This window comes from Mus pahari, chromosome 11 (assembly GCF_900095145.1).
Source record: "Mus pahari chromosome 11, PAHARI_EIJ_v1.1, whole genome shotgun sequence".
Lineage (NCBI taxonomy): Eukaryota > Metazoa > Chordata > Mammalia > Rodentia > Muridae > Mus > Mus pahari.
In genome coordinates this window covers 20994174-21012430 of record NC_034600.1, presented here as the reverse complement: position 1 = coordinate 21012430, position 18257 = coordinate 20994174, and the positions used below count along the sequence as shown (strand labels likewise).

The 18257-nt window shown below is 36.0% G+C and overlaps 1 protein-coding gene across 1 annotated transcript in view; it reads left to right on the top strand.

Moving 5' to 3' along the window:
* Window positions 1-18257, top strand: part of Xrcc4 (X-ray repair cross complementing 4) — a 201735-nt gene that overhangs the window by 75256 nt on the left and 108222 nt on the right. Inside the window, exons 4-6 of the mRNA XM_021208634.2 lie at window positions 9878-10044; window positions 14584-14736; window positions 16001-16092. Of these exons, the coding sequence (XP_021064293.1) occupies window positions 9878-10044; window positions 14584-14736; window positions 16001-16092 (412 nt within the window). The remainder of the gene's footprint in view (window positions 1-9877; window positions 10045-14583; window positions 14737-16000; window positions 16093-18257) is intronic.

The following is an 18257-nucleotide window of genomic DNA, read 5'->3' as shown; positions in this document are numbered from 1 at the left end:
GATTAAAGGCATGCGCCACCATGCCCGGCTACAAATAGGCTTTCTAAAGTAGAGAATTTTACATTTGCCATATAGCATAAAGTTGTTTTGACATTGCATTCATAATAAGAATGAAGAGACAATTACACGCATGTTTATTCTTACATTCTTAAAGTGTGCTTTATTTGTAGGACAGTATGATTCAGAAATAAACAATAGCAAAGTTAACTAAGGAAATAAAAATAATTGTTTGCTTGAAACATTCTTATTTTTAGTCCACGTAGCCGTGAATTTACTCTGTAGCCCCAGATGTCCATAAACTCATAGAAATTCATCATTTTCCTGTCCTCAGCCTTCTGTGTACTGGCATTATAGGTATGAGCCTATACTGATGATTATATATTTATAGTTTGATTAGGAAATATAGGCCACAGGATGGCTTGCTTGTTAGCTATAATTCTTTTGGAAAGTAATCCGTTCTGTGGGCTCTGGTTTAATCTATTATTAGTGACTTTATGTGTTTATGGTACAGTGGTGTCATTGGCAGAGAGTAGGAGGTACCCGAGAGGAGGAAGTAGGGAACTGGCAAGCATACCCTGGAAGATATATCTTGTCTCATGCTGTCTGCTCGTGTCCATTCTGAGGTGAGCAGCAGTGCTCTGCCCATGCTCTCCACCATGATGAGACCAGGAAGGTGTGGAGTCACAGATCAAGAAGCAATGGGAACCAAATAACCATAGCCTCAAATAGAACTTTGAAATTGTGAACCAAAGTAAATCATTGCTCCTTACAAATGTTTGTTTTGGGAATTTGTATCTTTCATTAAACGTGACTAACATATAAAAAAGTAATGGTTCAGAATGGAAGAAGTCAATATTTTAGACATCTATTTACATGAAGAAAAATAAAACCTTCCTAGCATAAGGTGGGTTTTTTTGGGTATGTGGTCACTGTGGCATGAAAGGTAACTGATTTACATGTGGGTATGCTTCCTTTCTTGTTTTTTGAATATCTTCCTTTGTTTATTCATCAGAGAGAGCCCTCCTTCCTCAGTTAATTGTCTCTAGAAACATCCTTTTTTGTGTACTCTATCGTGCACCTGCCTAAAGGCCTGATCTTGTATTAATCCAATCAACATGTTACTGGAGGTTAGACTCCAGTGGATGGGTTTCACCTATATGGATGCCACCAAACCAGAGCTGAAAAGTATTGAAAATTTTTCATCTTAATTAAACCTTTATTGAATTTATTTTCTCTAATTAATATGGCATACTACCTTCTTACATTCCTTTTATATTTTGTTGAGTATTGTAATAATTGGGGATGATGTTAAATATATAGAGGAACATGTGTTATACACAAACATATCCTTTATATATGGCATCTGATATATGCTGCTTGGTAGCTGAGAGCAGTCCTGGAACCAAAACCCCATGGGCATTGAGTGTGTGACTGTATTTTGTACATCATATAGCAAAGTACTCACTATTAAGAAGTATTTCAAAATTAATGAAGTCCAAAGCAATCCATACTTAGTACTTTAAAATACCCACTTTATTAACGACAATGGCAGAGATGAACAGTATGTGTCTTAGGTTTAGAACCAAGCTGAGGCGATATGACCATCTATATGTAGAATTAGCAGGATTTATTTCATTTTGTTCTTTTGGTAGTTACTGTACCTTATTTTTATTTTTATTTTTTACTGACATAAAATAAAAAATGTTGGGGATATGCTCATCAAAACTCAGTAGGGAAACAATAAAAATTTAATGCATTCTTTGAATTTTTCATAAACTATATTTTGGTTGTATTCTTTCTCCTGCCCATACTTTCCTCATATTTTCCATCTCCCTACCTGCCATACTTTATGTTCTTTCTTAGTCTAAAGAAGAAATCAAAATCTAAAGCATGCAGAAAACATGGAATGTATTTTGGTCATCCAGCTAATCCTGGGTATCAGTTGGCTTTTTGATGGAGTATAAGTGTGGTTGTTATAGCGATGTTCTTTAGGGCCTTGTAAAAGTTACAAAGATGATAGATAGATAGATAGATAGATAGATAGATAGATAGATAGATAGATAGATAGATAGATAGATAGATCAGGCCTGCCTTGAGCTTACAGAGATCCTTCTGCTGTTACTCACTGAGTGTTGGAATTAAAGACATTCACCATAGCCTTTAAAAATGTAATTTTATCCCAGCATTTGCCAGCTTGGACTAAACAAAGTAAAAAAAAAAAATCAATTTAACAATATAGCATAGCTTTGTGTGGACTTCTGTGTGTTCCTCTCCTCTTTTAACATTTTATTCATTCTTTGTGAATTTTACATCATGCACCCTAATCCAACTCATTTCTTGTCCCTTCATATTTACCCTCTTCCCTTGCAATCCTTACCCACAAAACTAAATAAAATAAGAAACCAGTCTTGTCCTGGAAGCTGTAGTATGGCACAGTGTGTCCCACAGAACACCCATTTGTACACAGATCTTTATATGCAGATGTTCACTGTAATGGGTCATTGGTCTGTTTCCAGGCTTGTGACTTCCCTTAGACTATCTCTACTGAATCCTCCAGGAACTCCTCTCCCATATCCTCTTATTACCCTGTGTCATGGAGATCCTGCAGCTTTGGATCAGCAGGACCTTCTAGCCCATACACACCAGCAAATCATAGATGGGGTAGATATTGGGAGGGTCCAACTCAAAGCCCTTAAGCCTTCCTCAGGAGGAAGCTGAGTTGATAATCTCACTAGTTCTCCTGTACCTATACCACTGAGACTGGCTCTCTAGCTCTACCTCAGGTTAGCTCACCAAGTGCCACAGCTGACAGGGTCTCCTGTTCTCAGGCCCTCCAGGCAAGCTCACCTGAACCTTTGCTACCAAGACTAGCGCTGTTGTGCTGCCCAGAAAAGGTGCAGGGCCTGCTCTGTGCTGTGGCTGGAGAGGGGCAGGCATAGCTCTTCTGCTTACATGACCTCAGCCAACTGTCCCACCTACCGTGCCCCTCACCAGCTGCAGCCTTTGGGAGAGCAGGTCCTACACATTGCCAGGGAGGCACAGTATAGGTGGTGGCAGGGATGTAGGGTGAGGCAAGCTCTCACCCTAGTCTGCTGTAGTGGGCAAGGGAGAGGTGACATCTTTTTTTCTTATTTGTTTTCTTTTTTTTTTCTTTTTTTTTCCTTAGATATTTTCTTTATTTACATTTCAAATGTTATCCCCTTTCCTAGTTTCCCCTCTGAAAATCTCCTATCCCTTCTCACTTCCCCCTGCTCCCCAACCCACCCACTCCTGCTTCCTGGCCCTGGCATTCCCCTATTCTGGGGCATGTAGCTTTCACAGGACCAAGGGCATCTCCTTCAATTGAAGACCAACTAGGCCATCCTCTGCTACAAATGCAGGTAGAGCCATGAGTCTCTCCATTTATTTTCTTTGAGTGGTGATTTAGTCCCAGGGAGCTCTGGGGTTACTGGTTAGTTCATATTGTTGTTCCTCCTTTGCGGCTACAAACCCCTTCAGCTCCGTGGGCACTTTCTGTAGCTCCTCCATTGGGGACCCTGTGCTCTGTCTAATGGATGACTATGAGCATCGACTTCTGTATTATTCAGGCACTGGCAGAGCCTCTTAGGAGATAACTATATCAGTCTCTTGTCACCAAGGTCTTGTTGCCATCTGCAATATTGTCTGGGTTTGGTGGTTGCTCATAGGATGGATCCCCAGGTGTGGCAATACTTTGTCTCTGTTACTCCTTCCATGGGTATTTTGTTCCCCCTTCTAAGAAGGATTGAAGTGGCCAGACTTTGTTCTTCCTTCTTCTTGAGTTTCATGTGTTTTGCAAATTGTATCTTGGGTATTCTGAGGTTCTGGGTATTCTTATCAGTGAGTGTATAACTTTTGTGTTCTTTTGTGATTCAGTTATCTCACTTAGGATGATGTCCTGCAGATCCATCCATTTGTCTAAAAATTTCATAAATTCATTATTTTTAATAGCTGCATAGTACTCCATTGTGTAAATGTACCATATGTTCTGTTGAGGGACATCTGGGTTCTTTCTAGGTTCTGGAATTATAAATAAGGCTGCTATGAACATAGTGGAGCATGTTTCCTTATTACATGTTGGAGCATCTTCTGGGTATATGCCCAGGAAAGTAACAGGAAGAAATAATTCCTTTTCCTTTATATCTCTTAATATTCATGAACTCAATTCCCCAATAAAAAAACCATAGACTAACAGACTGGCTACGTAAACAGGACCCAACATTTTGCTACAAACAGTAAACCCACCTCAGGGACAAAGACAGACACTACCTCAGAGTAAAAAGCTAGAAAACAATTTCCCAAGCAATTGATCCCAAGAAACAAGCTGGAGTAGCTATTTTAATATTGAATAAAATCAATTTTAAACCTAGAGGTATCAAAAAGACAAGGAAGGACACTTCATACTCATCAAAGGTAAAATCTACCAAGATAAACTCTCAATTCTGAATATCTATGTTCCAAATGCAAGGGCATCCACATTGCACCCCACTAAATAATAGTGGGAGACTTCAACACCCCACTCTCATCAATGGACAGATTCTGAAAACAGAAACTAAACAGGGACACAATGAAACAAACAGAAGTCATGAAACAAATGGATTTTACAGATATCCATTATCCTAAGACAAAAGGATATACCTTTTCTCAGCACCTCATGGTACCTTCTCCAAAATTGACCATATAATCAGTCACAAAGCAGGCCTCAACAGATACAAAAATATTGAAATTATCCTATGCATCCTATCAGATCACCATGGACTAAGGCTGATCTTCAATAACAACGTAAATAATAGAAAGCCCATTTACACATGGAAGGTGAACAACACTCTACTCAATGATAACTTGGTCAAGGAAGAAATAAAAAATAAAGAAATAAATTAAAGACTTTTTAGAGTTTAATGAAAATGATGCCACAAAATATCCAAACTTACAGGACACCATGAAAGCAGTCCTAAGAGGAAATCTCATAGCTCTGAGTGCCTCCCAAAAGAAACTGGAGAGCGCATACATGAGCAGCTTGACAGCACACCTAAAAGCTCTAGAACAAAAGGAAGCAAATTCACCCAAGAGGAGTAGACAACAGGAAATGATCAAACTTAGGGCTGAAATCAACCAAATAAAAACAAAAGGAACTATACAAAGAATCAACCAAACCAGGAGTTGGTTCTTTGAGAAAATCAACAAGAGGGCACTAACTGGAGGGCACAGGGACATTTTCCTAAATAACAAAATCAGAAATGAAAAGGGAGAGATAACAACAGATCCTGAGGAAATCCAAAACACCATCAGATCCTACTACAAAAGGTTATACTCAACAAAACTGGAAAACCTGAATGCAATGGACAATTTACTAGACAGATACCAGGTACCAAAGTTAAATCAGGATCAGAATAATGATCTAAATAGTCCCAAATCCCCCAAAGAAATAGAAACAGTCATTAATAGTCTCCCAACTAAAAAAAAGCCCAGGACCAGATGGGTTTAATGCACAGTTCTATCAGACCTTCAAAGAAGACCTAATTCAAATACTTCTCAAGCTATTCCACAAAACAGAAACAGAAGGTACTCTATCCAATTCGTTCTATGAGGTGACTTCTTTTTAAATGGTATTATGTCTTCAGTTTTCTTGTGCTTATGGTCACTGTGAAGACGAATTTGAAGTAGAGGCAAACCATGCTAATATTATCCTCTCAGGCTCCAGAGGAGGAGACTTTTTATGACATCTCATCCCTGTACTTTTGGCTGAATCTGTAATGGTGTGCCCAGCAGCAGACAGTGAAAAAGAACTCTTGCTCTGCTAATGAGCACTGTGCACAGGTGTAACTCAGTCCTTCCCTTTGAGAAACCATACAATGATCATATGAACACTAACAGGAAATCCTATCCTTGGATTTCACACTCACATACTTGTCTTTTTTTGTATCTTATTGGGGATAATAGTTATATTCATACATTTTAAAGCAACAGAAATTAGTAAAGGCAATCCACAGCAAGAAACTGCTTACTCTGATGGAAGAATACCACTAGATTATTATTAATATTATAATTAATTAAAAACACATTTTTTCATTTGATGGAAGAGAACATGATGCTGAGATAGGTGTTAGAGGTAGATCTCAGATTACTTACAAATAAGGGATAAATATTGTCAAAATATACTATATTCATATATGATCTAATTTTTAAAATATTTCTTAATATTTGCACAATATTTTAACAAAAAAGTAATTTATAAGTAGTTTTCTTCTACTTTTTCTTTTAAGGTGAGCTGTATATATAGGGCTGAACTTGGATTTTGTTTTATCTCTATATTAGTATATTATAGATTTCTTTATTCAAGATTAAAGTATGGGCATGTTTTCTGTGCATTGCATTTTGAAAGTTTCATGTGCTAAAACCCCTTTTTTTCCCTAAAAGTGTACATCATTTTCAACACACCGACAGCTGTAATGTGAAGGGGAAGCCAGCCATCTTCGTGGATATGTGCTCATTTGACAGTGTCCTCTGCTTCAAAGTGAAGGGACTTAGGTTTTCCGTGATTACATCACCTTAAAAGTAAATATTTTACAGAGCTCCTTTAAACCTTCTGTGTGTTTACACTCCAAGAAGCTTCAAGGATGCATGTTTGATTTAATTCATTTATACACTCTTTTTAGTTTTAATACATTTTTTTGCTCTGCTTTTGAATTGCTTTATTTTGGTTATGGGAAGACAGTTGGTCATTGCTCTCCTATATTTTCACATTCACATTTCACAGAACACAGTACAATTCCTTATAGTTGAACAAAAAGTACCCTAATATATACACTACACAAAACACAGTACAATGTACTTGCCTGTATGTTGCGATGTGTGCTAATAACTAGAAGGGTGTTTTTTTATGTTCACAAGTCCAGTTAGCTTTAAATATCTTAGGTGGTAAATGTGTACTTTTATGAAGACAACAAGATCGCCTCTCATAATAGAAGTAAATTTAATTTTATCCTTTCACTTTTTCACTTTACACCATGCTCACTCTTCCCCTCCTTGTCACCCCCTCCCTTAATCCTTCCTCCATCCCTCTCCTACTTCCTTTCTCCTTTGAGTGGGTAGGGGACCCCTGTATATTGCTTTACCCTGGCACATCATCTCACTGTGAAGCTCCATGCTTTCTCTCCCACTGAGGCCAGACAAGGCAGCCCAGCTAGAATATCACATCTCAAATATAGGCAACAGCTTTTGCGATAGCCCATGTTCTAGTTGTTCGGGACCCACATGAAGCCTAAACTGCGTATCTGCTGCATATGTGTGGGGAGGCCTAGGTCCATCCCCTGTATGTTCTTTGGTTGGTGGTTCAGTCTCTGAGAGCCACAAGGGTCCAGGTTAGTTGTTTCTGTTGGTCTTCCTGAGCAGTTCCAATCCCCTTGAGCCCCACAACCTTCCTGCTACTATTCCATAACAATCCCCATGTTCCATCTACTGTTTGGCTCTGGGTATCTGTATCTGTGTGAGTCAGCTGCTGGGTGGAGCCTCTCAGGACAACATGCTCCTGTCTGTCAGCATAACAGTGTCATTAATAGTGTCAGGGATTGGTGCTAGCCCATGGGATGACTCTGAAGTTGTGCCTGTTATTGGTTGGCCATTTCCTAGGTCTTTGCTTCATTCCCTGCACCTGAATTTCTTGTAGACAGCATAAATTTTGGGTGGAAAGTTTTGTGGGTGGGTTGGTGTCCCTACTGGTCTACTGGGGTTCCTGCCTGACAATAGACATGAGCTTCAGGTTATATATCTCCAATGTTGTAAGTTACAGCTAAGGTCACCCCCATTGATTCTTGGGTGCCTCCTTCATCCCAGGTCTCTGTGTCATTGTGGACATGCCCCCACCTCCTCACCCTTTTCAGTTGAAAATTTCCATTCATTTTCATGGCCATCTAGCCATCTCTCCTGCCCTTCCCTACACTTGATTCTGAACCACCTGTTCCCTCCCCATATCCCGTCCTTGAATTTCACTCCCTTCATCTGCTGCTTATGTCTATTTTATATACTCCTCATGCTGTTAACATTTAATTGATCTTTTATTCTTGAATATGTGGACTTATATTTCTTTACGTGAGAATGTCAAATGCTCTTGATCTTTGATTAAAGTTTAAAATAAATAATTAAATCAGGTACAATGGTGTTAAATAATTTAGATATACAGAATTTCTACTTTATCCAATTATGCTTTTGTTAAATATTTCTTAAATTGCTTAATTTATTCAAAGCAGTGAGTTGCTTTCAAATGGATATACTCATTGAAATAAAGGGAATTATGTTTGTCTTATACCTTTTTATTTTAAGAGCCAATAAAATTTGAGATGAAATAAAGAATTAAGTGAATATTATGACTGGTTTCAGCTCAAAAACACATATTTTGTGGTTAGAAAAGTAATACTTGATGCTCTAAAATGTGTTTGTAATCTAAATGACTATAAATATTTGTTTTATTTTCACTTTTTGTTGCTGTGACAAAATACCCTGCATCCATGCTGAGCTGGGCTCTCCTCATCCATGTGTTTACTGTTGAAGAGTCCCTGCTCAGGTACCACTACAGTGGATGACTTTGTCACCTTAGTTAACTTAACCATAATTATCTCCTCAGAATATCCTCAGTCTGGTTTGATACTTTTCAAGTGCTTTTTGATTGTTCCAAGTTGACTGTTAAAAGTAACTGTTACAACAGTCACTTTTTTTACATATTAAATGAGGATAAATATTTCTCAGCATCTAAGATTCATATTTTAAGCCTTTTGTTATAGTGTCCATCATGTTAAACTATCTTCTACCTTTATGTTCCAGCTGAACACGTTTATATACAGCCATTTACTCTTTGGTGTTTTATATCCAAGTGATATTACATTAAAGGAAGTTACTGTAATTACTAGTCAGTTTCCACATAGGTTATAGGTTTAGGATAGCTGGGTTTCATTTGTCTTTTCTATAAATTAAGTGATTGTTTTTGTCTAAAAGTTTTTGATCTGAGAAGTGAAACATTTTGGAAATACTTTTTAAAATACATAACATACTAGAAAACAGTGATCTAGATGCACATTTGAAAATAAATCCCACACAAGTGACTTGTGGTAGAGATGATATTACTTTGTTTAGATAGATAGACAGACAGACAGACACATGGATAACTAGTGTGTATGCTTATTTGAGTTCCATAACTAACAAATGCATTGTAATACTTCATTTTGAAGTTCCCTCTTAAAATTCTTTTAAGATTATTACCTCTTACAAGTGTATTCAAGTTGTTATTTGGTATTGACAAATCATACTCTTTGCATAAAAAAAATACAGTTTTCACAGATTATCAGTTTCTTATAACTGCTTTTCTTTTAACTATTACCAATTGTAAATTTAACTATTTAAGTTTTAACTATTCCCAATATTGGATATTTCTTTACCAGTAGTTTATATATGAATGATTCCAATGGTTTTACAGTAAGATATACCCATTCATCTTAGCAGTACATGAGTTAAAAGTTCCCATCTGTAACAAGTTTCCTTTCTCTGAGTGTGGTATCTTATACTTAGGCTTTTGTAAGTACATGGTGTATTATTCCAAAGAATAATAGGAAGTGAGAGACCTTATTTTTAGGCTCTTTGTTGATTCACATGAGAAATGCAATAGAAAGTGAGGGGATGGTCCAGTTTTATGTTCCCTGTAGGGTATATGGTAAGTACAGTTTCAGTCTCATACATTTTCCCCTCAGAAGAAAGTATGTTGAAAACTGCATTATTAAATCTCAACACTACTCTCAATCTGAACATGTTTTCCTTTCTTTCTTTCTTTCTTTTTCTTTTTTTTTTAATTTTAATTTTTATTTTTGTTTAGTTCAGACTTGGTTCCTTCAACCTAGACAAAGTTTCAAACTCAGCTGAAGTCATAAGAGAACTCATTTGTTACTGCCTGGACACCATTACAGAAAAGCAAGCCAAAAATGAGCACCTGCAGAAAGAAAATGAAAGGCTCCAGAGAGACTGGAATGATGTTCAAGGCCGGTATGTACACAGTGAGTTTACATCAGAAAGCACTGAGCTCTTTCATTCCTGGAAATGTAAGCTAATGATACATAAAGTTACAACATATGTAGAATAGGCATTTTATAAAATCCCTCCTAATTATTCCTTTACATGATTTTAGTCAACCACATTATTATTAGTGGCTGTTTTGTACTGCAGGAGGGCATTAACCATTTTAGCTCTCTTATTTGGTAGAGCCAACAAACAGGAAAGTAAGAAATGATTGAGGGTTGAATGTCATAGCCCGCTATTACATTAATAAAAACATTAGTCTGATTATGTTGCCTGGTGAGTGAATGTGTGCTTAGTATACACATGGCCCGGCAGAGTCCCCAGCACTTGCAAAGAATAGGGATATTTATAAGGAAAGAATTATTTTAGTTTAATTTATAGGAGTAATAATTAACAAAAAAAAAATGTGAACTGTAAATAAGCACAGTGGGCTTTTTGTTTGGAATCCATGAATAGTAACTGCTTCGAATGATGTGTGTTTTGGCTCTACTAACAACATTTTCCCTGACTGAAAATTCATGCTACATTCATTTTAAAAGATGAAGTAATTGTGGCTCCTGAACAAGACGTTGAAAAGTCTTTCATTTTCTAGCATTTACCTCGTGTTTTTTTAATGGTGAATAAGAATGATATATTTCTTTTCAATTATTACTTTTTCATGCAAATTATAATGTACTCCCATCTGATATATAATTTGCATTATTTTGTTATACAAAATGTATTTGAAATTTATCATGAACACTTATATTCCCACAGAGGCAAACATAGTATATATGTTTATGTGTAGGATAGTATTTGGAATAATTATGTACTGCATATATAATGCTGTTACAAATAGTGCCATATAGTAAATTTAAAAAAAAATCTTTCTTTTAAGTTAAAGGCATAATAATATGCTTCCTATTTAAATGTACATGTTAATTTTTTGGGCAACTATTGTGACTGTTCTGTATGGACATTTAGAACTCCTTGGGGAAGTACATATTAAATAGTTTGATGGTTATTCCCATATGTATATGAAGATGAGAGTAGCTAAAAGAAGCCCTTAATAAGTAATGAAATGAATTAGGTAATGTACGTAAAATTAGACAACTAACTTTTTCGTTGACTTTCGTACTTAATATCAAGGGAATATTTGTTATTTTCTTTTTTAGCTTTAAATTATTTTTATAATCATGTATATATACTAAATTCATAAAGAGTCAAATGCCAGTTTATATATTTAGGCATATATATAGAAAAATCAGTTAATTCTTCTCCTAAACTTTTTTTTTTTTTTTTTTTATTTCATACGAATCAGTATCAAGTGTGCTGCAAAGCATTGTTTGGAATGATATCTATACTCTGATTACATTTTTCTATTTTATGTATGAAATTAATCATATTAAAGCAGACAAACCATGGTTGTGATAAGCCACAGTATTTTATATTTAAAACCTGAAATATCCTTAGATGAATTTGATCTATAAATCGCTCACCCAAAAAGAGTGCAGTTAGTGTACTCTATACTTGAAGCAGTTACTTTAAAATGTCTGCCAGTGGCTGAAAGAAGTATAGTCTATCAGCATTCAGCTCCATCCCGTGGGTAGCAGGCAGTCGGGAATGAAGATGAACCTGGAGAAGGCAGCCTGTGCTGTGAAACCATGAGTGAGCTGCACATAGTTAAACCATGAGTGAACCACACACAGTTCTGTGTAAGGAAACTGTGAGTGAGCTGCAGGTAGTTCTGTGCATGGAAACCGTGATTGAGCTGTACATAGTTCTAAGGCTTACAGGTGCTTGATTTGCTCTCACAACTATCCAGAAGGGCCTTTAGCCTGACAGTGCAAAAGACATTTCCTGTCACCTGTCTTTTATGATTGTTCCAGCAATTTTTTCTGATATCACTACTGGGACAGATGTCTTCTATGTCAACAAACAATGTGTTGCTATTGGAGTGAACCTACATCTTTCTTTTTTTTTTTATTATTATTATTTTCTTTATTTACATTTCAAACGCTATCCCGAAAGTTTCCCATACCCCTCCCCCCACCTCTGTTCCCCTACCCACCCACTCCCACTACTCGGCCCAGGCCCTACCTTGTGCTAGGTCATATAGAGTTTGGAAGACCAAGGAGCCTCTATTCCCACTGATGGCCGATTAGGTCATCTTCTGCTACATATGCAGCTAGAAACACAAACCCCGGGAGTACTGGTTAGTTCCTGTTGTTGTTCTACCTTCTACAGGGTTGCAGTCCCGAACCTACATCTTTCAAAGAAGGAATCCTCTTGGGAAATTCTAGGCTGTTGTTTATGTATATGATATGAGATTAGTGAATTATCCATTTCTCCAATTTGCTTTTGCTCCTTTTGAGGAGACAAAGTGAACACTTTGATGATCTCCTCAGTGCATTGTGCCCTTGTCACAGCAGCACATCTGCACTATTCTCTTCTTCCAGCTCAGAACCAAAGAGAGTAAACAGAGCATTCAGCACACTGGCTTCCCCGTGGCAGCAGTATTGCTTAAGACTTGGCTTTCAGGAGATTGGAAATAGAACACTTGTACTGCATTCAGAAACTGTGCACTTCAATAGTAGAGAATCATCAGAAATATGGACCTGTTAGAGTCCCTGTCACACTCCATTTATAACATAGCTGACGATTGTGATGGTGTTCATGTATGATCCAATCATTTCTTCTTACAGTACTGTATCCATACTCCAGATCAAAAGAAAAGGGTATTTGAAAGAGAACAATAAATATTTCTTCAGAAACTATGGTAGGAAGGTCTGAAGTGTATTGAACATTGAGTAGAAAACCAAGTGAGCTAATTCAATAATGCAATTGTATTCTTATTATTCCTTAAAAAGGCTTCAATTCTCTTTCAGTAGTTACATATCCTAATAAAATATTACCCATTGTTTACAAAATATATGTATTTTTACATTTTAAAATGAAATTAAATGGTAATAGAATATATCTTGAATTGTACATATAATTTTAAATTGAAATATGTATCAGTGTTGTGATCAGAACTGAATATAAATATTTCCACCTTAGAATGACAGGAATAAACAAGGCTTGGGAAAGGAGTGAAAGATTGCTGATGAATAGAAATTGTGAATTTTAATGCACAGGCCTTAGCATTGTCTTGCTATTACTGCTTAATTATTGCTCAATAATTGTGTTCTATATTCCCTTTTTTCATTAGACTGTTGGGTTTTTTATACTTTAAACACATAAAAGAAAATCATTAGAAATTTGTATGTGAATTCTGAGGTTATTATATGTACTTATTTATTGGATTTCCTACTTCATTTCAAACAATGTCTCAACTTCTGTGTTACTGAATAGGTCTTTTGTTTGCAGTCAAACCTCAGTTTAGAAATTCTCTGGCTTTATTCTGAGTTACAGTTATTAAACCCACAATAGGAGGCAGTCTTTATTGAACTGAATTAGTGGGCCTTGAAAAGCTCTTTCTGTTTGTCTTTGTATCTTCAAGGTGGAATCACATTATCTGCAGATGAATTCAGTCTAATTTTTAAAAACCTTAGGGGATGTGTTTGTGTCTCCATGGCCGCCCATTAGATTGTTTAAAAACAGTTACAGAAAACTTTGTCTTCAGAGAGCATAAGGGACAGCTGTGGCCATCCTCTTCCTGGCCTGGGGCCTTGTTCTGTCTCTGCTTTCAGCCTCTACTCCAGCTCCTCTCAGCCACCTTGAGCCACTCTGTGCTATTCAGATTTTTCAATCTTGACGTGGTGTAACTTGCACCAGAACTCACTGTTAATATAATGATTACTGTATTGTTCCCATACCATATACCCACACGCATGTGCCTCTTATTTAGTCTGGACTGTCTGCTTATTATTTTATTTGAGATATTATTTTTGTGTGAACTTCTCTTGGTTTTTTTTTTTTTTTTTTTGATTTTTTTTCCCGTTTGCCACTCAGTTCTCAGAAATACTTTATTCTAACAACTCTATACCTTTATTTATTTATTTATTTATTTATTTATTTATTTATTGGTTTTCTGAGACACGGTTTCTCTGTGTTGCCCCAGCTATTCTGGACAAGGCTTGGGAAAGGAGTGAAAGATTGCTGATGAATAGAAATTGTGGACAAGTCATAATCTGAAGAGTGACAACAATTAAGTCTATTGTTTTGATATAAAATCCTCATGGCTGCTATAATAATAATATTAATGTACATTTGTTCACTATGCAATATAATATGTAATATAAATGGTTCTTGACCTTTTATAAATAAACTTCATATGAGTTATTATATTTGAGAATTAGGTTATAGAGCTTTATTTCTTTCTATTTCAATTATTATTTGTTTTAGAACATAAATTACAAATATGAATAAATAGTATTTTCTAATTTGTCCACATTCTACTTAAATAAAATGACCTTATTTATGTTTACCTTCAAAGGTTTCTTGAAATCATGAGGATGAGATTAAATAATACTAATGATATAAAATTTATATGATTTGCAATTTGTTTCTTCTTTATACTTTTAGATTTGAGAAATGTGTGAGTGCCAAAGAAGCCTTGGAGGCTGATTTGTATCAAAGGTTTATCTTGGTGCTGAATGAGAAGAAAACAAAGATACGATGCTTGCATAAATTGTTAAATGAAGTCCAGCAGCTGGAGGAGAGTACCAAACCTAAAAGGTAGCATCGTTTTGCTGTTGGATAGGAGAGGTGTAAATCTCAGTAGAATGTCTTTACAGACTTACAACATTAGGTGTCAACTTTAAGTGCATGGGTTTTTTTGTTTTTGTTTTTGTTTTTGTTTTTTGTAGTTCTCTAGCCATTCTAACTTGGATGAGTATGTTCTCTACACAATTCCTCAGTGTCATCCCATGGTTTTCTTTAACGTACAACATGTAGTCATAGCATACGTCTTATTTAATTTTTAGACATTTATTTATTTAACTAATATATGTAATTTTTAGACATTATGAAGTAAGAAACTATAAGTTAACAAAACCTTTCACTTCCTCCAAGGCTACAAGTTGTTGCAGATCTGTAATCTTAACATCTAAGCAATGCTAACTTTAGATCCAGCTAGTGAATGCTAAATCCTGTGGTGCATTTATGTTGTCTGATGAAATATGTTATTTTATCCTATCGTCAAGTTGTTGTTGTTGTTGTTGTTGTTTTCCCCTTTCTAAATGTGTGTGTACACTTGATTCCTAAGGGGGAAAAATTATAAGTTATGAGTGGCTAATATAGGTTTGGGTAATTTCAAGTGTTTTTAATCATTAACTCCTACAGATTAGATTCTTTTGCCGTGGCTCTAAAATGAAGTATAAGTTTTTACATAACATAGTATAAAGAAAGTAAAATTTAATTTGAGCTTTTTCTAAATCTGGCACAGAGTGCTACTTGCATGTGGTACTAAACATTGATATAAGCTCTCTGTGCCTCATTTTGGGAGCAATTTAATGAAATTTAGAACTGTATTCAAATCATTAGAATGCTGAGCACTGGCCCACTGATATAACTAGGTGGAATAGTGTTTAAGTAGACTAATAAAACGGGATAAACTAATTCAGTAATTAATAGTGGACATTAACCACAATTCAGTTTACTAACTAAAATAAAGCCTCTTTATTTCTTTTTGTTTGTTTGTTTTTTGTTTTTTTTTTTTAATTTTTATTAGGTATTTGCTTCATTTACATTTCGAACCCAGTACAGGGGAACAGGAGGGCCAAGAAGGGGGAGTGGGTGGGTAGGTTAGCATGGGGGGAGAAGCCTCTTTTAAGGGATTTAGTCTTTAAGTGATCTCATCTAGTTCACTCTATGTCTGTCTGAGCAGAACTTTTTGTTGTTTCTTTTTCTAGAAATGTTTTTCTATATTTTCTTACTGGTAAATTAGCTTGTTAGCAAGAATAGATCGATGATATCCTGTTCTGCCTTTCTCTGTTTCTAGGGAAACTCCATGTTCTGACAAAACACCTGATGAGGATGGACTTTATGATGGAAGCACTGATGAAGAAAGTGGAGCCCCTGTGCAGGCTGCAGGTGAGAGGGCTGGACCCACTATGGGTTCATGTGTCACATGGGCTTATCACTGTCATAAGAAACCAAATTGAAAACATGTATGAAAAAAGATTTTCCATGAAATTGATCAAAAATTTTACCCTAAAAAATTTTTACCTTAAAACTTTTAGAATACCACATTAAAAATAAAATTTACAATAAAATGTAGCAGTTAGTATTATCAAGGCACACAAGCAAATACACACACACACACACAAGTTCACTAGGGATGGACCTTGACTGTTAAGTGAGAATGCATGAATAAGAAGGCAGATGCTTCTTATGTTAAATATCACCAGCTCAGAACTGCTGGTCTTCCACTCAGTGATCTCTTGGAGCTGGGGCTATAGGTGAAGCAGGGGGAGGCTGAACCTACTTTTACTCTTCAGCAAAGAGCTTGCTAAGGAGTGAAAGTTGTCTAGTTGCACTGTTTTCAAGCATTTTTTTTTTATCTTACTGGCTTTTTGCTAGTGCATTATGGTTTCAGAACTTGTGTTTTTATTGGTTTCTTTTGTGTTTGTATGTGTCTTTGTGTGTGTTTATTTTCTTTGTCTTCATGTGGTTGTTGTTTTACTTTGTTTATTTGTTTTCCTTTGCTTGCTTGTTACTAAAGAGGGGATGAAAGCTACATTTGAATGAATGGAGTAAAAGGGAGGAGATAGAGGAAGGGAACCCCTGATCAGAATATTATTGTATTAAAAATTATATTCAAAAAACAAATAACTTTCAAAAAAGGGAGAGAAACGCAAAGGGAAAAGCATCTTGGTTTATAATTTGTTAGCCACATCCAGGCCTGTGAACCATGTCTGAGCAGGTATTTAACCTGGAGTTATTTTCTAGGGATATATAGGGGCATTATAAGTGCATAGTAATATATGGGGGCAGTAGAAGTAGGCAACCCCTGAATTCATATAACACTGAGAAAGTTTTGGCTAAATCCCATATAAAACCACTTTTAGAAAAGAGGCTCATTAAACAAGTTAAGTTATACATCAAATTTTAATTTAAAAGATCACACAGTCATGCAAAATGCACGTTCAAATGTGAGAATTTTTCTCTCATCGAAGAAATATTTTCTTTACATTTTCCCTATTTAAACAATTTGTATATTTTAATGGAAATGTAATTCCTTGCTTTTACTCTCTCCATGCCTTCCCACATTACCTTCCTACAACTTCTTCCATGACAAACCTCACTCCCAGATGGATAACCTTTTGCCCAATTATTTTTGTATACATCTATCTACTATGTGTAGTTGTATGTATACATAAATATATAAATACAGCCTGCTTAGATTGTTTTTGTTTTATATATATATATATATATATATATATATATATATATATATATGTGTGTGTGTGTGTGTGTGTGTGTGTGTGTGTGTGTATGGTTTCAAAATTATTTCAATAGTCATTAAAATGTAAAGAAAGAGAAACATTTATATAATTGTTAAACTTTTCAAAAATTTTAATAACTGCTGTGGACATTGATCTTGTTCCTCAACCTAAATAGCATATCTCACCAGCACGCACAAGGAATAAAAATTATTGATTAGAAATATATCACTACGTGTGTGTACATGAGAATAGGACCTTTATGTGTTAAATATTAAATTTGATAAAATTTCTCTTCTCTGTTTATTTCTTCTTTTATGTCTTTTTAATTATTTTATTAGTTATTTTCTTCATTTACATTTCCAATGCTATCCCGAATGACCCCTATAGCCTCCTCCCCACCCCCTCACTCCCACTTCTTGGCTGTGGTGTTGCCCTGTATGGGTCATATACAGTTTGCAAGACCAAGGGGCCTCTCTTCCCAATGGTGGCTGACTAGGCCATCTTCTGCTATATATGCAGCTAGAGGCACGAGCTCTGGGGGTACTGGTTAGTTCATATTGTTGTTCCACCTATATGGGTGCAGACCCCTTCAATTCCTTGGGTACTTTCTCTAGCTCCTCCATTGGGGTCTCTGAGTTCTATCCTATAGATGACTGTGGGCATCCACTTCTATATTTGCCAGGCACTGGCATAGCCTCACAAGAGATAGCTATATCAGTGTCCTTTCAGCAAGTTCTGGCTGGCATATGCAATACTGTCTGCGTTTGGTGGCTGATTATGGGATGGACCCCCGGGTGGGGCAGTCTCTGG